General features: G+C 41.5%; 1 protein-coding gene across 3 annotated transcripts; it reads left to right on the forward strand.

Annotated features, from left to right (window-relative positions):
* The first annotated feature begins 1,871 nt into the window (after positions 1-1,871).
* Positions 1,872-18,152, forward strand: dhx38 (DEAH (Asp-Glu-Ala-His) box polypeptide 38). Of its 3 annotated transcripts, none has more exons than XM_053422537.1 (27): positions 1,872-2,153; positions 2,767-3,092; positions 3,323-3,516; positions 3,784-3,927; positions 4,039-4,201; positions 4,365-4,483; positions 4,579-4,655; positions 4,766-4,921; positions 5,075-5,236; positions 5,352-5,459; positions 6,362-6,480; positions 6,621-6,758; positions 6,847-7,033; positions 7,685-7,870; positions 8,005-8,145; positions 8,272-8,382; positions 8,693-8,809; positions 8,981-9,088; positions 9,226-9,338; positions 9,954-10,162; positions 11,429-11,583; positions 12,456-12,611; positions 12,900-13,034; positions 13,506-13,631; positions 13,724-13,819; positions 14,705-14,826; positions 17,118-18,152. In XM_053422537.1, exons 2-27 carry the CDS (start codon positions 2,770-2,772, stop codon positions 17,197-17,199), a joined length of 3,747 nt encoding a protein of 1,248 aa, XP_053278512.1. In that variant the 5' UTR covers positions 1,872-2,153; positions 2,767-2,769; the 3' UTR covers positions 17,200-18,152. The 3 variants fall into 3 exon arrangements, with proteins under 3 accessions (XP_053278512.1, XP_053278503.1, XP_053278521.1); XM_053422528.1 differs by having other exon boundaries at positions 1,873-2,153; positions 3,320-3,516; XM_053422546.1 differs by lacking the exons at positions 1,872-2,153; positions 2,767-3,092; positions 3,323-3,516 and having other exon boundaries at positions 3,786-3,927; positions 4,365-4,486; positions 4,581-4,655.
* Positions 18,153-23,131: the final 4,979 nt, after the last annotated feature.

A 23,131-nucleotide genomic window follows, 5' to 3' on the forward strand; every position in this document is an offset into this window, starting at 1 on the left:
TCAGTCGTCGCAGCAACTGAGGTACTTCTCCCTCTTCCTTTTATTAACAGATCATTCTTATCAGTGATGAAGTTGTGAAGATTATTCTATTATTTTCCCCATTCTCTTTCACACAGCTGGTATAATTGGCATACAAGATTTTTAATTTAAATTACATAATGCCTCTATTATCAGGGCCTGATGGGCCCATACACATTTGTTCTGGAAATACATATATTTTTAAACCATTGCAAACATTTTAACTAAATGCAATAAACATGAGAGTAGAATTTCTTCATTTATAAAAACAAGTGTTGGTTGATGTTAAAGATTGAATTAAAAAATGTAGAGGCATATGTAAATGTATTGAATTATATAGCAAATTCTGGATCAGTAGAGTCATAGGTGAAGTAAGCAAGTACTCTAAGACATTCCAACAGTACCTCTACAACAGGAGATTGCATTGGCTGTAGCTTTACAGTCCAGGGCAATTATTACAAATATAATTGCAGTGATGCATCAATGTAAAATCTTGATTGATTTACTGACAGAAATACTATATACGTTGATAACAATACTTTAAAGTGATTTTTCACTTTTACTCACGGGAGCAGGTTGAGGTGATGCCCTTTCCTGCTGTGCTGCAAAGTTTTGATGTGTGTAATCAAATCAATCAGTGTGTAAAAATCCCTCAGATAATAATAAGGTGCATCGGATCTCGGATGTTATTGCTGAGTCTGCGTCTGTGCTTTCTCTTGCCATCTGTATATGATACCGAGAGCTGTTGTTTTGCAGGTATGGCCTGCCCCTTTAATGAAAGTTTGTAGTGTGTGACGTAGTGCACCAGGGTATTGTGGGAAAATACGCTAAAAGTGTGGGGGGGAAACAAAAAAAACAGCGCGCACATCCTGCGCAGAAGCCTACTGCGCACATTCTGCGCAGAAGCACATTGCGCACATTCTGCGCAGAAGGCCACTGCGCACATTCTGCGCAGAAGCCCATTGGGCACATCCTGCGCAGAAGGCCACAGGAATTGCGCGCGCAGCTTTTTTTTCCCTGTTTTTATATTTAATTAATTTAAATTAACATAGTGTGAGATATTTTGCTTGTTTGGTCTGCATATGTGTGCCATGGGTGATGGGTAACGTAGTGCGAAGTCTAGTTAGTTGGTTTCGGTTAGGCTAAATCACGGACATTTTACGGGCTCTGAGCAACGACATGATGAAAGCATTCGATTTAGACAGCGTCTCTCCTGAGGAGAAAGTATTGAAATGTCCCGAGGGTCAGTGAACAGGTAGGGGTGGGGCATGTGACAGTCTAGGCCAATGGCTGTAGGGTTTTGTGGGATTACAGGCTCTCATTGGCTGATGAGTTGGCGTATCAAGGGTGAATGAGGAAGGGGAGTGAAGAATACAGTGGTGGACTTTAATAAAGTTACACATAAAGAGAGAAGATTCCTGTCGTCTATACGCGAGGACGCTACAATATGAATGTGTTCACCGTTCAAATTCATTATTTGTCATTGAGTTGCGTTCAGTTCAACGTTCTCATAAAAGTGAACGTGTTCAATGAGCGCGTTCTTTTGCGTTCGTTCATGCACAACACTGATTACTAGACACACGCTTCGAAGCCTCTACACGGAAGGACTCACTAATCACGTATAATAAAATTTGAATACACAATTTTTTCTTTTCTGTTGCATATTTTATTCAGTTATTTTTAAGTTTATTGTTATTATTTTATAAGATTGCTGTTGTAATAGTTCAATTAAAATCAAAGTGGTTTGATTATTAAATTAATAATAATATTCTATTATTATTTATGGTTTATTTAGTTTATTTACAGTTTTTTCTCTCCGCTCCTTCAAACTCAAACTGCTTAAATAAAGCTTTGAGTCGATTTTTTTTTTTTTGACGCGGTGAATTCTGGGATAGCAATGGCGGGCGTCTTGCTGGTTGTAAACACATACGTCGTGTTTTCGAAAGCCGCGTTTTGAATACTAATCCCTGACAGACGCAGGTCCTGCATATCCTGGACCACTCTTCCTCCATTACCTGAACTGAAATCTTTGTTTTGTTCGGATATTTTCTGGATTTCCGACCCAGAGAACCAGGCGACAGTTCCCCCAGGTTAGCAGCCGGCCTCGGCTCAGCTAACGCTAGCTGCTCCCTGAGGTACGTAAGTGTTTCATGTCGTTTAACAAGACTCGTATTAAACCGTTGAAAATATATGGAATCTACTGACACGTTCTTCTTTCCACTTTCTTTGTTCCTTCTTTCGAAAAACATCAGCAATAAATCAGCTCTCGTGGAAAAGTCTTTACAATAAACTGTAAGATCGTTCCTATTGACACTGAACGAGTAGGAAAGCTTCAATGAAGCCAAGTCTCCATTTGTGATCTTTTACGTATTGACTTTAAAATGAGGCTGCAGGTGAAATATGATTGAATGAGATACGACCTGTTAGCAGAGTTATGGCCATTTTGATTTGTTATGTTATTTCTATGTATATATCTGTAATATAATACATCGCCCCTTTGAACTGACTGTAAACAATAGATGTCAAATTATTGTACTGATGGTAGATGAAGACAAAAGCCTACATACTGTGGTTGGGACTAGGAGAATATTGTGTGGAAATGAATGGTATTGAGAAAGAACACTTATTGTATATTCATGAATTGGTGACAATAACTGAGTAATGACTATGTCAATTTCAGTGATTGTCCTGAACAGTTGGCAGCATTACATGTTTTCATCTCCTCAACACATCATTATTTCTCCACAGATTATGGATGACGATGTGTCGGTCCATAGGCTGGAAGGGACTGATCCAACGGCTGAAGTTGGGGGTCTTATAGTAAAGCAGAAGAGTAATGCAGAAGAGCCCCATGTTTTCCGGGCACCCACCCCACGCACGTCTTTGCTGGGCTTGGATCTGCTGGCAGCCCAGAAACGGAAGGAGCGCGAAAGCAAGGAACAGGCAGATGCAAGTGAAGACAGTAATAGAAAGAAGTCAAAGGTTACCTCCTACCAGGACTGGGAGGAAGGTAGAAGTGACTCTGGGTCTGATGAAGAAGACGATGACAAGGACACAGGTGCTAAGAAGGAGAGGTAAGTGTCAGAGTAAATACTATCCTGTGTGTTGAAACTGATGGATGAATTGTTTTCAGACAATCAGCCCTCCGATCTATTGCTCCTGGCAGTTTTCAAAGATGTCATTGCCAAAGCAAATATATAACCAGGACGTTGTTCCTTTTTTACTCATTGATTGTTTGAGTGCCTGTAGTAAGCTACAAAAACAGTGACTAATGTGTAAAATGTTATTTTCGGCTCTCCAGCAGGAAGTATCGTGCGACTGGCTCAGAGACACCTTCAAGCCCTGGAGGGGTCAGTGAAGAATTCAAACGCAGACACCAGCAGAGAGAGAAAGACAAACGTGAGCATGGAGTCTACGCCTCCTCCAAAGAAGACAAGAACAAAGAAAGAGACCGAGAAAGGAGCCGAGATAAGGGCAGAGACCGAAGGAATGAAAGAGGTGATGCTAATAATGAAGCAGTCATGTAACAGTGCTTTAGTGACATTTTTTTGGACTATACAATTAAAAACGAAAGATTAACAAACCAATACGATAAAAAGAAAAATCACATTTTGATGATTATTTGATTTCTTTATTTGTTTTAAAATGGGTTGAGTATTTGAAAACATAATTGGTAGGCCAGTCAGCATTGAAAGCACATGTTATTTTCAGCCCTGTTAAGCAGGCAACTTTTTTGAGAATAACCGATAACCATGTGTCTGTCAGATGAGCGAGATAGTGGCCATAGCCGCGGGAGCAGCAGTAGCCGTTCAGAGAGGAGTGAGCGCTCGCAGAGAGAGGGCTGGTCCGATCGCCTCAGCCGGGGAAGTAAAAGAGACGAACCTCTGACACCACAGAATCGCCCGAGAGGTAATTTAGCTCAATATTTATTTTTATTTATTTATTTTGATCATAATTGGACAATCATAAGTTTCTATACAAAACACCATTCTTTACTTGTTTTAATTTAATTTAAAACAGATGGTGGCACACCCTCACGCTCAAACTGGGAGGAGGATGACAGTGGTTATGCCACTTCAAGGCATTCCCAGTGGGAATCTCCTTCCCCGGCCCCGTCTAACAGAGAGTCCGATCGCTCTGAGCGAAGTCATCGTTCCGGCCGAGACAGTGAGAGGAAGGACAGGTGAAACACCCAGTACTCATTTTGTCTTACACTTTCTTTCCCTTGCCCTCAAAGCCTTAGTTTTATTTAAAAAAAAAAAAAAAATCACACACTTTAAGTGCTTAGCTGCTGAGAAAATAATGCTCCTTGATGCCTACATAACACCTGTCTGCTATGTGCTTAGGTCTGTCAGAGGACGTTACCCTGATGACACACCCCTGCCTACCCCATCCTATAAGTACAACGAGTGGGCCAATGACAGAAAACATTTGGGTACTACACCTCGTTTATCACAAGGAAAAGGTACTATACTTAAAACAAGCCATTTTGTACTCGCATGTAAGATTGAGAAACTCTCTCTGATACCATTACTTAATGTGGTGATGTTTCTTCCTCAGGTAAAAAAGAAGATGGTGAAGGAGGATTTATGTTTGATAATGAGGGTGAGAAAGAACAGTGGGAGGACGAACAGAAGGTGAGTGGTATAATTGTCCCTCATTTTGGCCTCATTAAAGCAATTTGCTATTTTTTGGGGGGAAATATTTTCTTTACATCTCCAATTCATCAAATGTCACTGTTTTGCAGCAAGCTGACAGAGATTGGTACATGATGGATGAAGGATATGATGAGTTCCACAACCCTTTCACCTCCACATCTGAAGAATATGTGAAGAAAAGAGAACAAATCCTTCAGAAGCAGACACAGAAAAGAATATCTGCCCACAGGCGACAGATCAATGAGGTACAGTGCTTCATATCAACCTATTCAGAACTGTGTGTCTGCATGCACAGGCATATGCAAAATTGTGTGTGTACTTATTTGCATTTCTTTTTTGTTTTGGTGCTTGTGTCTGTGTTTGGGAGTCTTTTTAACAAGCTGTATTTCTTGTCTCAGGATAATGAGCGGTGGGAGACCAACCGTATGCTGACCAGTGGTGTGGTGCAGAGGTTGGAGGTGGATGAAGACTTTGAGGAGGACAATGCTGCTAAGGTTCACCTGCTGGTTCACAATCTGGTCCCTCCTTTCCTGGATGGGAGAATAGTCTTCACCAAACAGGTGACCAGGACTAGAATATTTAACAATTATTCAGTGTCTTAAATATTACATTTTTGTCAGAACTCAAGTTGTTTGTTTTTGATTTAAATGTTTGTGTGTGTGTTTGGTTTTGCAGCCAGAGCCTGTCATTCCTGTGAAAGATCCTACCTCTGACATGGCCATTATCTCTCGAAAAGGCAGCATGCTTGTCCGCAAGCACCGTGAGCAGAAGGAACGTAAGAAGGTTGGTTGGATTGATAATTACTATTTTACTGATTTACAGTACAATGTCTGTGTGATCCTGCTCCCGAGATGCAGATTTTATATCTGTGTTACGCTTGACATTGTTTGAGAGGGTTAACGTAATATTCAGTAATGATGGGGGGGGGGGGTCAGTAAAAGATCACTATAAAATTACTATGAACATCCCGGACGTCTTAGTCAGATGTTCTGCAGCTCTCAATGGTTAAGGCACTGGAAAATAACATTGACCCAAATAATTAATTCTCGCAGGCTGAATACCAACACATTTTAAATCATACAACAGTATGCAAGCAGCACAGAACTGTCACTGTGAGGGAGATGACTCAAGGCCTAGATAAGTTACCAGTAGTTGTTTAGTTTGTTAAAATGCAGGTTGTTCAAGATTAGTACTGAAAGTAATAGTATACCCGCCAAGTGTTGATAGACAGTTAATGTCACTGCTTTTGATGTGTTTAGTTAAAACCAGACTGTATTTCAAATTATTATATGTAATATGTCCATCTTCCTACATTGATGTATGTATGTATATATATATATATATATATATATAAATAAATAAATAAATAAATAAATAAATAACAGACATGATCTTCTCCCTGCTGTTGAGAAATTTTAATGAGTTTGTTGGTTAGCACCTGTTCATTTGATAAGGCCAATGCTGTCTAACTTCCTCACAGCAGTGCCTAGTTTATGCATTTTTACTAAACCGGGTCAAGTGATGACATTTTCGCTACAAACGATCATCAGCAAAGTAAAACAACTTGACAAATGTGACACCAAAAGCTTTGTCATCTCTAATCATTGTTGGCTGTGCATGGAAATGCAACCTGAAGCTCGAATCTTCATAAAGGCATGATATAATTGGAACAATTTTCTTTTCAGGCACAGAACAAACACTGGGAGCTGGCAGGCACCAAGTTGGGAGATATCATGGGGATCAAGAAGAAAGAGGAGGACGATGGAAGCAAAGCAGTAGGTGAAGATGGAAAAGTGGACTACAGGTGACAAGACTCTCATTTAACATTAAACATTGAAATTAATGACATTTCAACTTTTCTTCATGGGCTTTATTCACAGTAGTGTAGAGTGAGATTGTCTCACCTATAGTAACTTCTGGTGATTTGTTTTGTCTGTCTTACAGAACTGAGCAGAAATTTGCAGACCACATGAAAGATAAGACAGAGGCCAACAGTGATTTTGCAAAGAAGAAGTCTCTTCTGCAGCAGAGACAATACCTTCCTATCTTTGCTGTCAGACAGCAGCTTCTTAACATCATTAGGTATTGTTACCCACAGTGTTTGCATCAAAACTGATCTGTTTTTATTTGACTGAGTTATAAATTGGTGTGTTTCACTGTCCATCTGCAGGGACAACAGCATAGTGATTGTGGTTGGGGAAACAGGCAGTGGGAAGACCACCCAGTTGACCCAGTACCTGCATGAGGATGGTTACACCAGCTACGGCATGGTGGGATGTACTCAGCCCAGGAGAGTGGCAGCAATGAGTGTGGCCAAGAGAGTCAGCGAGGAGATCGGCACCAACCTTGGAGAAGAGGTGAGAGCAGCTCGAGCAAACAACCAGCTGCATTATCTTTGATTGTCCAAACAAAATGAATGTCTAATATAAATTAATTTGCTTTGGATAGAAAGACAATGTTGTAAATATATTAAGAGTAACATTGAGAGTCAATTCAGGAGCTCATTGTAGTAATTTGTGTAACTGTATGATTTATTGATTATGATTTGACATCTTTGTTGATGATAACATTTAACTTTCCTAAACAGAATTTAATTGTTGAGATCTGGGACCAGACTAACACTGACTGCAACAGCTTTCATGTTGTGTCTAAACAGTTTCAATATCAAATGTCCAATCATCTAAAATATAGAGAACATTAGATATTTTTATGAAGTAGTTCCATACATTTAAGCAGCTTGTCTAGATGCAATTGCTTTCTGAGGTTCCTCCTGGCACTCACTTCATATGAAGTCATATGTGATGTAATACCACCATCTAGTGGACAAAATGAATACTCAAGCCTGGCCTGGAGTTTAGTTGGGTCTGAACTGAGAAGCATCAGTGAAGGGAAACACCTGCTTAAATATTTGATCGTTTTTCAATTGAATTAGTAAAGACAATTAAATGTTTTATTTTGAACCTATTTGGTATTTTTGGATATTTATTGATCGTAACTGTTCCCTGCAGGTGGGCTATGCAATCCGCTTTGAGGACTGTACATCAGAGAAAACTCTGATAAAGTACATGACGGACGGTATCCTGCTCAGAGAGTCACTGAGGGAGTCGGACCTGGACCACTACAGCGCTGTTATCATGGACGAGGCTCATGAACGCTCCCTGAATACTGATGTGCTGTTTGGTTTGTTACGTGAGGTCAGTATACAACTACCTAACACCAATTCAAGACCGATCTGTTTTTGTCATTTCCAAAACGGGCAATTGTGTGTGGCTGTGTGATTTATTCTATGGTATTTACTTTGTCACTCTTGTCCACTGTTCCCTGCCAGGTTGTATCTCGACGTACTGATTTGAAACTCATAGTTACCTCGGCCACTATGGACTCCGACAAGTTTGCATCATTTTTTGGCAACGTACCAATATTTCATATTCCAGGAAGAACGTTTCCAGTAGACGTCTTGTTTAGCAAGGTATTTTTATGCTTCCATTTGGCTTTTACATATTAGCACTACAGCCTTACGTTTGTAATCTAATTCAAAGTAATGGGCTTTTTTGTTTCGTGTTGGACTGATTTGTTTGTGTTGTGCGATGTGTAGACTCCTCAGGAGGACTATGTGGAGGCATCAGTGAAACAGGCGCTGCAGATCCACCTCAGCGGGTTGGTGGGAGACATCCTCATTTTCATGCCTGGACAGGAGGATATTGAGGTGAGGGAAATGGCTGATGTATTAACCGAAGTGGTCGTTGTGTATTAATTAATTGCAAAAATGACTGTGACTTGAATATCATGTAGAAAGGATGCTGAATAAATATTTTTTACAACCACAGGCTTATAAATATAGATTTCAAATGCCTACAGTAAATAAAATATCTCTTCTCTTTGTATGAAATCATTTGTTTGTAGATTTCTAATCAAGTAAACTAATCCTTATCTATTCTTAACTTTCTGTCTTGACGGGGAACAAGAGGTATTGTCCATTTTGTGTTCTGAATGAATGCATTTTCTTGTCCCTGCAGGTGACATCAGATCAAATTGTGGAGCGGTTGGAAGACTTGGAGAAGGCTCCAGCTCTTGCTGTGCTTCCCATATACTCTCAGCTGCCGTCTGACCTCCAGGCCAAGATCTTCCAGAAGGTTTTTATCAGTCACTGCTAGTAATGTTTTTTTGTATTTTTATTTTTTTTTACATGCAAATAGATTTCCTAACCAAATTCTGCTCTTTGTATCTTTGAATAATTGTAATGAAGATAAGTGAGAGAACATAGTTGACCTCCTGCTGATTTCCTTTATTTGGTTTTGTGTTAGGCTCCTGATGGTGTGAGGAAATGTATTGTTGCAACGAACATCGCTGAGACTTCCCTCACTGTGGACGGAATTATGTTTGTGGTGGATTCAGGTTACTGCAAACTCAAGGTAATTTGATGCCTCAGTCACTTTTCAAACAAACTATAAACTTATCATGCTGCCGTTTATCACAAAATATTTCCCTCTGTGCAATATTTAAGCAAACTGACACCTTTTATGTTATTTTACACTTCTTCTGTCCACAGGTTTTTAATCCACGTATTGGAATGGATGCACTGCAGGTTTATCCCATCAGCCAGGCTAATGCCAACCAGCGTTCAGGCCGAGCAGGACGTACAGGACCAGGACAGTGTTACAGGTAATAGTCAGTTGCTTTTCCCAACCTTAGGTTTTTTAATTAGAATAAAGAAAGATATAATTTTATTTTTTTTGCCATTCTTGTTATGGACTCCTGACAGCAGGAACATGCATAATTTTCATACTTTTATGTTTGTATGAGTTAACATTGTTTCCACAGCTTTACATCAAGTAGTTACAGTTAGGGTGGTTTAGTAAGAAGAAATATGTTGGTGTCATGCTGGTTTGCTTCACTCGCATAGACATTTCCACACCCACAAAGTTGCATAACGTCCATAAACATTCACATTCCTCTGCAGATATTAACTCTGACACCAGACAGCTGTAATTGTTGAGAATGTTTTAAGTCAGGTCCTTGACTTTAACTTCCCTAAATGATTTGTAGCTTGTATTCTGAAGTTGCATCTCTTCACCTGGTCCTTGGAATCCAACTAACATGTCTGCACATATTCTAGAAGAAAATCATTTACATTAGTGGCCCTTCTCAAGACGGCCAACAGATGCACTTCCTGTCTATGTTTGTTCAAAGAAGGATATACAAACATCCTGGTGGTTTAAATTTCACACTTACGTTCTCTTTTTCTTTTTCTCTCTCTGTGCCCTCTTCTCTGTCCAGGCTATATACTCAGAGTGCTTATAAGAATGAGATGCTGGTCGCCACCATTCCAGAGATCCAGAGGACCAACCTGGCAAACGTTGTCCTGCTGTTGAAGTCACTGGGCGTTCAGGATTTGCTTCTCTTCCACTTCATGGATCCACCACCGGAGGACAACATGCTCAACTCCATGTACCAGCTCTGGATCTTAGGGGCTCTGGACAACACAGGTGCGTGGTGAACAGGCATATGATGTCATCATGATACAGCTATAGTGTGTAACTGTTTATTTTGGACTCTGATCAATTACTAATGAAAATGATTATGCAAATGAGTTAAGTGTAAGACAAAATTATGTTTTTCCATAGAATAACCTTTTACCAAATTTAACATAACTTGGGCTCAGATCAGATCACTTTAATGGCTTTTGAAAAGGAATCGTAAATACAGATATTACAATACCATTTAGACCATTCTGATATCTGGACTTTGCCCATTTGCCGACACTGAGTATGGATCTGATACCAATGCATATAAAAAAAGAAATAAAGAAGTAAAATAGCATTTTATCTGCATTTGATCGGATAGGTTCATTCATTCAGATACTTGCCGATGCACAACACGAAATTTCCAGTGCCGTAGGCATTTCAACGTTCGGTGTACATTTAAGTAAAGCAAATAATAATATAATAAATTAAAATAGATACTGACAATGTGCTCAAATTTTCATATAAAATTGTTTTGCTGTTAGTAGTAGAGACTACCTACCGATAACAATTTTATACAGTACATACTTTGGCCAAACGGCTTAAGTCATCTTCCCTTTGAGATGATGATGTGATGGAGGATATTGTGGATTGGAGGCTTGTATTTTCCCCTCAGTGCCGCTCTGAGCTGCTACATTGTGATGCTGGCACCACTAACACATCTTGTGTTGTGGATGCTGCAGTGATGCAGCCACTGCAAACAGGCCTGGAGGAAGTAGTTTTGAGGTTTAGCCAGTGGAGTAATTGCCTAGTTACTGATCCTGTGTTTGATTTGACTGGTCGGGTCTCCTTTCTGTCTCATCCTTAGTCAGATTCCAGGGGATTTAGGGATTTGGGGATAGGGGGGACTTTTGATGATTCCCTGTATGGTGTGTTAACAGCAGATTATCTCTGATTAAGGCTTACCTGCCCCAAACTGGCTGCTCTGCTTCTCTGCTTTTCCTCCTCATAAGCCTCTTAGACTCTGTCGTCTAATCATTTAAATCAGAACTTTCAAAGTTTTTGATCTCACTCTCTTTTTTCTGTACAAGTATTCTCAACTGTCAGCAGTTCATCCTGCTCTCTCACGGCGATAGACAAATAAGTGTCACATTATACTTGCTTTACTCTCACGCCAGCAGGCTTTCGATGGGAGAAGCTTATCACTTGGCTTATGCTTGTCCTCTCAACATTTTTCAAGTATCATGTGCCTGTGTGACCTTATAATTGTGTTCTCTTTCGCCCTTTCAGGCTCTTTGACACCGACGGGGCGTCTGATGGTGGAGTTTCCCCTCGACCCTGCCCTCTCCAAGATGCTTATTGTGTCCTGCGACATGGCCTGCAGTGCTGACATCCTCATCATCGTCTCCATGTTGTCTGTGCCGGCCATCTTCTACAGACCAAAAGTACATCTCATTTGAGATAGTAACTTTATGACTGAAATACTGATGCACAACTGAAATAACGTTTCTCAACTTTTTGTGAAGTCCTAGTACAAAATAGATGGAAGGCTGCCAACCTTATTGTTAAAAAAAACTATAGAGTGCTCAGAGGCTGCATACCTCCGCCAAGGCTAACGCCCTATCTGTGAGAAAATAAATCCTGGATCTGTCTGTTTATCTGGATCCTCTCCAAAATTTAATGGGTTCTTCCATGGGTCATGTCCCACCCCTTTGCAAAATTTCATGGAAATAGGTTCAGTGGTTTTTGAGTAATCCTGCTGACAGACAAACAAACAAACAGCAATGAAAACATAACCTCCTCGGCTGAGGTGAAAAATTCACTTTGTTCCAGTACACATTGTTATGTTAACGTGGCTATGATCCATACTTTTATATTTATAGTGGGATCATATGAATGCGGGGTCACTTGTAGTTATAAACCCATTGAAAATAATGACCTGACTACAGTTTTCCTCAACTCTATATCTTATAACATTTTCCAGCTGATTTTTCAGTTTCCCTGCCCAAAAGTTTACTGGTCTTGTTCAGATCAGGTTTCACTACTTCACTAACATTGTTTTTGGCGGTTTTCAGTTAGAAATTCCACTTTATACCTCGTGCCTGCCACTAATTAGCAGAATTAGTGCGGTTAGAGATTAGCTAGTTTGTGGAACAGAGTATGAATAATGGACTTAAATTTGCCAGGTCTACAAGTGATGGCCTCCATTTGAATGCTAACGTTGTTCCCTCTCTGATGTGCTGAAAAAAACGTTTAGTTCATAGCCTGTTTCCACCACATTGTCAAAAACGAGTGTTTGTTCAATTTTGCGTTACAGGGTCGCGAGGAGGAGAGTGACCAGGTGAGGGAGAAGTTCTCAGTCCCGGAGAGCGACCACCTCACTTACCTGAATGTGTACATGCAGTGGAAGAACAACAATTACTCCGGCATCTGGTGCAATGACCACTTCATCCACACCAAGGCCATGCGCAAGGTCAGACTCCCACTGCTCAGTGAAAACCTGTCATTCAGTTTGCTCATTAAATTCCTACATGCACATCTCAGTTTGCACTTTGGGTTGATTTCCTACCTTTAGTCTGATGTTTGAATACATGTATCATACAATCAAGGTCCTTTGAGGCCTGATCAGTAAAAATGCAAATATGGCAACTTCTGTTCAATCATTTTTTGATGCTTTGTGATGCGTTTTCCCCTTAAACATTTGATTTGAGCTTGTTTCTGTATTTCTAGTTAAACCTCCAGTATTTTCTGTTCTGTGCAGGTGCGTGAGGTGCGCTCTCAGTTGAAGGACATCATGGTGCAGCAGAGGATGAACCTGGTTTCCTGTGGCTCAGACTGGGACATACTCAGGAAGTGCATATGTGCAGCTTACTTCCACCAGGCTGCCAAGCTGAAGGTACTGTCTGCTCTGTGGGTTTTTCCTTGGTTAATATGTTACGGCTACCGGCAACTGGTTGTGGCAGCATAATTACAGAGTGGTGAAATATCCTGTCTGGCCTCACATTAATAAAGTGCAAAGATCTGAAAGGGAATTTGAAATCATGACTATATAATCAAGGTTTTCAGTTTAACTTCTGAGTAGCCGACCAACCCGTGCAATCGCTGCAGAGCTGGATATATTTATAACGTAATTTATTTTCCTGCTGCCTCAGCCAGGTGAAGAAGCAAATTAGCCCAGATGACCTGCTTTGCTTTGACCTTAAAGTGCAACCATAGTCACAGGCACACACACACACACACACACACACACACACAACAATACACACAGTTAAACTTCAGCACACCAAGTACACAAGCTCCCTTTTCCTCCTCCAGAAATTCTGAGTGACAGATTTAACGTGTTATTTCTGCCTGTGTTTGCTCCCAGGGCATTGGTGAATATGTGAACGTGAGGACGGGCATGCCCTGCCACCTCCATCCCACCAGCTCTCTGTTTGGAATGGGCTACACCCCTGACTACATCATCTACCACGAGCTTGTCATGACCACCAAGGTACGGAATCGGTTCATTAAGTAACTTCAAGAGCATGAAAACAATTAATGATACACGCGCTGTTGATGTTAAACTCGTGCTGTGTGTTATAGGAGTACATGCAGTGCGTCACCTCAGTGGATGGAGAGTGGCTGGCAGAAATGGGGCCCATGTTTTACAGCGTCAAACAAGCAGGGAAAAGCAGAACGGTAAGACGAGACGTGGCGAGAACTGCCTCAATGCATTTTAGTTCCATTTACAACGTATATAAATAGACCTCGTGTGTTGTGTACTTCTGGTGTGGATCCAATTTTCTGAAGTTCAAGAAGTTGTCCCTTAGCTCTAATACAGAGAGATCTCACCGTTACATCTCCAATATCTTTTTTAAATACAACAATAAACATAATTCAATCCCCTAGCAGCCCCTCAGGTTTATCTTACAGCCTTTGGTGGGGTTGTGACGTTTTAGACTTCTGAACAATAATGTGCTTCCAACTGTTTGAGGAAAATATTTTCCTGTGTCGTCATGATAGTGACCCTGTGCAGGAAGCCACATCTGTTAAGAAATGATTTCCCCAGTTTGATGTGGAAGAACTTTACTGGCCAGCACTATTTGGATAAACAGGGACATTGAAGGTCTTTGCTGAAATGATGATGAAGATGAAATTCTCCTCACAACTTCTCAAGATTGGATGGATCCAGTGTTTTCAATTTCTTGTGAGGGGACCTCAAAGTCATCCTCAATGCTCAACTTCATTTTCTCCCCTACAGCGAATCAAGACAAATAGAAAAGTGAAATGCATCGGACACAATGTGCAAACTTTCTGTGTATGATGATTTTTATTTGATGACTGATTAAAGAACGCGTATAAATTTTTTTAAATGTCTGACTTGTTGTGCAAAAGCCTAGACTGTGACACAGACCTTAATGCCCGACATTTACACTTAACCCTGCAGCCAGGACCTGAAATCTGGTGAATGCTGTTATCACAGCATATTAATGTTGATGGTCGAGGTTTGAATGTACCTCGTGCATGTATAAGTTCTGTATCGAAAACAAACTTAATGTTTGTCTTATTATTTCCTTTTCTCAGGAGAACCGTCGTCGAGCCAAGGAGGAGATCACCAGCATGGAGGAGGAGATGTCCATGGCTGAGGAGCAGCTGAAAGTGCGCCGAGAGGAGCAGGATAAGAAGAGCAACACCGGCAGCGTTAAGTAAGTCTGCGACCATCTCTCCTCAGTTTGGTTCCTCTCCACACACAGACTCATCCAACAATAGTCCCCCATGGCCTCCATTTTCCATACACAGTCCAGATAGAAAACGTTTAATTTACCTAGCCCGCTGCCAATCCATATCTTCTCCCCTCCCTCCTCCCACTCTCTCTCCTCCAACTCTCTCACTCTTCCTGATGAGCTTTTCTCACCTCTGGTCCCTCCAGACGAGACAAAAAGAAATAATATTGACTCCTGCCTGACCCCCATTACTGCAGCAATTTAAATTGTGCCATAGCAGAGCAGGGAACGGAGGAGAACCTTCATTTTCAAATTAGACCAAAAAATTAATTTCACACCCGCCCACGAGCTTTACACAGAGAGAGGTAATGTTATAAAGACAGATTTTTAAAAAGAACCTTTATAGTTAATTAATCAGCCGGTTTATCTGTCCTGAGTTTGTGTGACGACGCCTGTGACAGTTCTTTTGAAACTGATCGTATACCTGGAGTGTGATTATGAATTAGATTTAGGCAGAGGAAGCTGAGCATGTGATAATGAACACTGCCGGCTCTCCTGGGCTCTCGGCTTCCTTTGTCCTGCGGCCTCACAAGCGTTTCCTCTACGAGTTCAGTTGCACCATGATGAAACGTTTCCTTCATGTGGCAGCTGCTCATCACCTGTCTGCCTGCCCACCAGCACAGATCAGTGGTGTGATGATGTGAAGCACCCACAGGTCTAAAGCACAACTTTTCACTCATTTAATATACATAGGGCGATAGAGCAGAGCCTATTAAACCTCATGAACCTGTCAAACTTCTTTTTATGGGTTTTTCTTTGTCTTACATAACTTTCAATGAATTATCTTGAGGGTTGGGACAAATTCAACATTTTAAATTAAATGTTATTTGCATAGAGCCAAATCACAACAAACCTTATCTCAATGCACGTACGGACATTGTTCACCTTTTTACTCACATGTTATAGACCAGTAAAATAAATGAGTCTTCACATGATGCTGAGCGCTGGCATCAAATCCATCGTCAGATTTTCACAACTCTGTTTGTTTTGAGTTAAGGAGGTTTTCTTAATATAGATTATAATTCCAATTTATAATTTGTGAATTATTTAGATGTATTTCTCATACTGCTGGGGATAAGACATGTTACTATTTTTAACCAGTAACACTTTCCCACAACTTCAGGTTGACAAAAGTTTCTGTTCATCTCTGTCAATGTGCATCACGTATAACTTAATATTGATTAAAGGTTGTTTTGTGATAATCCAATGAGCACTTTGATTTAATAAATAAAAGTATGTTCATATTGTACAGAAATGAATGGAAATCAAGGGATTCCTTCCCGATATGAGCAGGTTAAAAACATGGCTTAAAGCACAGTAGCACTATTTTCTAAATTGTAATTTACAAACTGGTCTACATGCAGAATAGTAAATGGAAACCAAATCTGCGTTCAAATCCTAGACATGAACTCTTCATTCCTATGTTAGAGCCTGACTGATAAATCATCTGGCAGATAATAGGAACATAACGGCGTTTATATTAGCTGTTGAGAAAAAACATTTGTGTTTGAATTTTACATAAAAAATATTTTCTGTATAATTTTTCTATGGTTCTTGACTTTATCTTTTAATTTATAGTTATAGTCAGGATGGCTAAACTCTAAATGATCAAGCTCCAATTATGTTTCTTTGCCATAATAAATCATAGGAATTATTGACAAATTTGTAATATAATATATTTATCGGTTTGATATATTGGTATCTTAAATTGTATTTCCTAATATTGGTATCGGCATCATTGTCTAAATCTCCGTATCAGTCAGGCTCCTGTCTCCATGTGAGAATCTCTGTCATAAAACAAGTCGACTCCTGAGTATCAGGAACAACCATTTCTCCTGAAGTGAACAGAGAGAGGGACACAGTGACAGAAGGGGGTTATGGCCTGATGGTTGTAATTGCTGCAGGTGTGTGTGTGTGTGTGTGAGCGAGGAAGATGGAGAGACGGGGGACGTGTGGGCAGTGTGAGGGTGTCACGCTGCTGTAATTAAAGATGATAGATTGTGCTGTCAGAGGCGTCAGGCTCTATGTCCCGACTCTCTTCACAGAGACACCAGCTCCTCTTTCCACTCTTCTCCAGTCCGGCTGCACAGTTCAGTTCTTACCTGCTCACTAAATCCAACAGCCGTGTTTAGCGTGTGATTTAAATGCAAAGAATGAGTCTGAAAAGTGTATCGTCACGCAAAACTAAAACTTTCCGTCCCTCTCTAATTCAGGGCGGTGAAGATCTGCACACCAGGAAGAAAAGAGCCCACCCCCATGACTCCCAGACGCACCCCTGCACGCTTCGGACTGTAACATTCCTCCAGGACGTTAGATCCCACCAACCACCAACCACCACCGCTCCTGAGAACTCGCCATCATCCACACTTGGACGACACCGGCATGAAGAAACACTTTGCTTCTAGCAACTGTCCGTCCCTCCCAGCATGGCCATAACCACCTGCAGTTCATGTACTGACCACTAGAGTGAGAACTTGTATAAGGCACAAGACCCACAGACGCGTCTCCCTCCACCTTCGTCATTCAGCTGTTACCGTGATACAATCTTAGGAAGGCTGTATTGTTTTTATATGTGAACATGGCTCAGAAGAGTTTTTACGAACATCTCTTTCATGATTTTAGCTGAAGTGGAAACATTTAATTTTCTATGTTGGGTTTGTTTTCCATCCTGATTGTATCATCAGTGATAAACAGTGATCATCTAATTTCAACGCTACCTGTCGTTTTTTTGTGTTGCTGCTGCAGCTTGAACAGTGTGTGCGGCTTGAAGTGCTGCTCCACGAGACTGAAGCACTATTCAAACCGCCCGAGTGTCTCCACACACTGGATCTATATACAAATACGCACACAACACACTCATGCATGTTTAGGCAGTTGACCCTTTTCTACTTCCAGCTCTGACATCGTAACGTGACACAGTTTTGCTTCATACAAAACATCCGCACGCCGGATTAAACACATCAGCTGTTTTACTTTCATGGTCCTTGTGTTCAAAGCGGTTTCCTTTGTGCGTCTCTGTTTGTCAACATCTTTTAAACGAGTAAAGTGTGTGTTTCTGTTGATGCTTGCCCTCCTCTGACATCTCAGCTGATCAGAAACTGGAAACTGTTTAGTGGAGGCCAGGTGTGTTTTCTCTTCTACATGGGACTCTGACAGCTGCAGGACATCCAATGGATTTTTTTTTTTGTTTTTTCTTTTCACATTGTTTGTAAATGAAAAAAAATAAAATAAATGTTAGTTTTTTTTAAGCCGACGTGATTTTATTAGGGCCCGAGCACTGAATGGTCAGAGGCCCTATTGAAATTGTAAGGATTTTTACTATTATTATTATTTCCCTTTGGGGGGCTGTTTCAGGGTCTAGACATGCTAAAAAAAATAATGAACCTTTGCAGGAAATTCAAGACCTAGGGATATTTTTTGTATTATGGAGTAATTTGAAATGGGTGTGGCAAAATGGCTCAACAGCGCCCCCTGGAATGCAGCTCCTAGGTTTCCCTTTGACCGATGTTCACAAAAATCGTAGCCCCGGTGTATCGTGACCAGAAGTTTGATTACACGCCATCAAAACACGAGGTTCTGTATCTCTGACATACAAGGTCCAATATAGTATAGTTTTCCAAACTAGACATGTAAGACAAGAGTCCCGGCCTGATGACATCTACACAGAAATTAGTACTTAAAATCACAGCGCCCCCTGGTGGAAAAAGGAAATGTCAGTTTTTTTGTATGTCTTACACTTGGATGTATTCCTCCTCATCCATTATCCAACCGCAATACTGTCAAACTGTATGAAATGGGTCTCAAGACATTGATAATGAAGACATAAGATTACTGAGACTTTTCGTCAAACGCCATATTGATTGCGTGGCGTTAAAGTTCATCAATTCTCCGTGAAACACGAAATTGCTGTAACTTCATTGTTCATGGTTCTATCTCACTCAAACTACATGTGTGAAACAACAGCCCCCCCCCCCCCCCCCCGAAGATATTCATATGGTTTTAAAGAATGGCCGTAGCAAAATAACTGACTTGCGCCCCCTAAAGTGCAGCCTATGATTTGGCAGACATGTAGAAAAATCGATAGGGACGCGTCTTTTCATAACAAATAAGTCTCTTGGATAGATATGCTGCTAGACCAAACAGGAAGCCCGCCATTTTATCTTTAGTTGCCATTTTGGCCATATTCCACACATTTAGTTTGAAGTACTTGTTCCAGGGCTTTCATCAGATCAACTTCAAATTGAGATGAGTGTCATCACAACAAGATGGAGATAAAAACTCAAAGATCGATTCTTCACACGGTGAGACCGTGGCTTTGCCTCAAAGTTTACACGCCATCAAAACACGAGGTTCTGTTTCTCTGACATACAAGGTCCAATATAGTATAGTTTTCCAAACTAGACATGTAAGACAAGAGTCCCGGCCTGATGACGTCTACAAAAAAATCCTGACTTAAAATCACAGCGCCTCCTGCTGGCTACAGGAAGTGACATGTCTTTTACTTTGATGAACAGCTACTGGTTGCTGTAACTGTTAAACAACACCTGCTGATTAATTATGAATTGATTGACAGGTTGCTTCTGCTCTACATGAAATTCCTCGATGTTCGATGGACAGTTAAAGCCTCAGAATATTCCTCTTACAAGCAAATAACAAAGAGAAGCTGAAATCCCATGTGGTTCTTTTGTTTGACAATACATTTGAGTAATGTTCTGTCAAATAATTGAAAAGTAATTGTTTCATCTCTACAGATGACAATTGCTTCTGCCAATGATCAAAAATCTAAAGTTAAGTAAACACAACGAAAAGAAGATTTTCACATGTTGAGGTGCAGTCAGGTGACGTTCGGCATTTTTACTTGACAGAAACTGTTCTTTGATTATAAAATATGGTTGCTGAATAATTTGAAGAATCTTACACATTCAATTTAGCAAACATGACGAGGACATGAGTATCGGGTCTGGAAAACCTCCACACCTCCTCTCCTGTCCAAACTGTGACATGTGACGACCTTGTTCTAACGACCGACCGAAGGTCACGGGCCTCGGCCACACGTGCAAACACGAGTTACACCAAACATCGTGAACACGGCGGCGTCCTGTGAGCGACATCCTGGAATCCTCAGAATGGTTGTTTTCATTGTCAACCTCACAATCGGGAGCTGAGGCGAGTGAGAGTGATCAGAGGGAAACATGAGCCGGGGTCCGTCCCCCCCCCCCCCCCCCCCCCGCACCCACAGATGTCACACATCTACATGAGTGATCCTGCGGCTTTGAAAGCCCTCAGCTGTGAAGATGCTGATGTGCTTTAGATGAGGCTCTGTGTGTGTGTGTGTGGGTGTGGGTGTGGGTGTGTGTGTGTGTGTGTGGGTGTGTGTGTGTGGGTGGGTGGGTGGACCCCGGCTCTGGCTTTATTGAAGCTCTATGTAAATCTTCAGGTCACGAGACTGTTGAACAAAAGCCTGGATGATGTTGCCATGTCCTTTCTTGGTTACGCTGACATTTCTTCACGTCTCTCGACTGAACCCCGTCTCACTGGCTGCCGTCAGTTGGGGGGGGGGGACTGAAGTGATTTGACTGTGCAGCGACTGCCCGTGTTTTCCTGTGTGCTGCTGCTCCCCCCTTGTTGGTCATTGTCCTCCGTCTCACTGTAGCCCTCATGCAAATAAGCGTGATTATGAGCGCTCCCTTGACCCCCTCCATTCCCCGAGAAGCCTTGATTGAGTGTGGCAGGCGGAGGAGGGGACGGATATAATGGACTCCACCAACTTTAATGAGACAAATCTCGGCGACGGGCTGACATTTTGAAATAGTCCTTGTGAATGACAGTGTCAGCAGTCACCTTTACCAAAGCTTTCCAGGGAAGGTCCCTGTAATGATGGAGGGAATTAAAATGGCCTCCGAGGCGGCGGAGACGGGAGCCGCGGGATTAGGGCGCAAAGCCACGCCTCTTAAATGGGCTCTGCTGCCACACCCCCGAAAATAAAGACGCAGCCTTTCTTCATAAGAGAGCGGCTCTGCGGCGAACACATATCGCCGCCCGGAGACTTCTGGGATTATAGTGAACGCTAGTTGTTGACCACATGTGAGATTTGTGGAGATGAGCCGTCCCTCACATTACCCCCCCCCCCCTTGTTCTTGTGTCTGGTGGCAGACAGGCACAAGCTCCGCTGTCATTACAAACTTAATAAGAGCAGAAGTGAGATTGATGAGAAAAACAGGAGCATCAACTGCTCTTTTAATTAACTCTTGTCCCATAATGGTGCCGGGACGGAGGCGCCGAGCAGAGAATGAGACGTTTTCATTCGCTTTCTGCCCCTCTCTGTTTTGTTGCCTCGCTCACCCCCCCGATAATGAACAGCCTTCTGGGACCCAATTACATCCAAGGCTGCATTAGGAGCACAGCAGGCCCAGTGGAAACTTCAGCTGAGTTTCCCCTCATCTCCCCCCCCTCCCTGTTACCCTGCTGGAGATGGCCTTCACTTGATTGAATTTAGAATAACCCCCCCCCCCCCCCAGAACACACATACACACACACACACACACACACGCCCTCGTCTTCTGTTACCTTCACCACTTCTGAACCCACATGTGGTTTACGATGGAGCAGGAAGCGCTGTGTGCTTGTTGTTCGCTGTCCTTCACTTGATAACTGCGCACACTGATAAAGTGGCTTTGTGTACGATGTGTAATAGCTGCCGTGGATTGGTGCACTTAGAGCCTGCTTGTGTCCCTGCTCCATGAAGAGCACGCACAGAGGAAATATTTAAAACCAGACAACTGTGTGTGTGTGTGTGTGTGTGTGTGTGCGGTTTAGCCTGAATACAATCTGAAATCCTGAAATGTGCAGATTTTGTGTTTTAATATTATCCCCTCTGCCACGGAGGAGGTCCGCTTGTTAGCTTCTTCACACAAAAACTACAGGACGGATTATCACGAGACTTTGGGGGAGGATGTGGTTCAGGATTTCATTCACTTTTTCCTTAATATTGTGAGATGTGGTGTTTTGTTCTGTTTCGTGGAAGCTGGGGTAACTGAACGGCTTTTTCAAAATTACTTTCTCAAGAAGAGAAAAAATCAACTGGTGAAAATACAAAAATCGACATTTAGTTTTAGTGTGAAACTTTGTCGAGGACATGAGCTGCTATAGTTTAATGTTCAATGTCAGAAGCTGAATAATATCGACACACATCTCGTACTCTAATGATAACAATGCTAACATGCTGCTCTTGAACAGGTTTAATATTCACTATGTTCACCATGTTAGTTTAGTGTTTTAGTCCATGAGCATGTTCTATTTACCAGTATCAGTTAATTATTCTTTAGAATCTAATCAGTTCAATGGCTGAGAAACTCCAGTAAAACCTCAAAAATGTGACCTCATGGTGGCGCTAAAGATGAATAAGGGTTTTCATGACCTTCACCAAGGAGGTTATGTTTCATCTGCATTTGTTTAAGAAATTCTATGGAAGGGACCGACATGACCTACGGATCTTTAACATTATGAGATTGACTGTTTTTTCTTGTTTTCACTGATTCCTCAGAGAATAATTCATGGATAAATTAAATCAGGTTTATTGAGAGGATTGATGATTATGAGCCATTTGATGCAGATCCAGATAATAATCTGGAACTCTTGGTTTTAAATGTGGTTTCAGAAGGGGACTGTTGTGCCTAAGCGGAGGTATAGGCTCATTCTAGTTTGGATTCAACCCCTGGGGACCATGAATGTCATGAAAATGTCATGGTATTCACACAAACCGTGCTATAGCATCACACCCTAAGTGAGACTTACGTTTCCCAAGTCTGTCAGAAAGGTTATTTGTAAAGACACTGATTATATATTATTTTTTACGTTACGTTCCTACAGATACTATTCAAACACACTCTACTGGAGCCGGCGAGACCTTTATTGCCTCTAAATGCAATGCTTGGGGATATGTGAGGCATTAATAACAATTATTGGTGTTCTTTAGCTTCCTCAGACACCTTAAGTGTTGTGTATTGACTGCTATGCTAGAAAGAATGTTGCCTATTGATTTGGCTAAGGCAGAAAGCGGTGGTGTCTTCTTCCTGTAAGGCTGGAATTAATCCTTCCATGCTGCCAGTGAGTGAATAACTTACAACGCAGCAGCGGAGGAGCGGACTCCAGCTCCTGTGGACGCTGCGTCCTCACTGGTGAACGTAAAAAAAGTCAAAGATGGGCACAAACACGTGTGTAGCGACGG

The sequence above is a fragment of the Pleuronectes platessa genome, chromosome 1 (assembly GCF_947347685.1).
Source record: "Pleuronectes platessa chromosome 1, fPlePla1.1, whole genome shotgun sequence".
NCBI lineage: Eukaryota > Metazoa > Chordata > Actinopteri > Pleuronectiformes > Pleuronectidae > Pleuronectes > Pleuronectes platessa.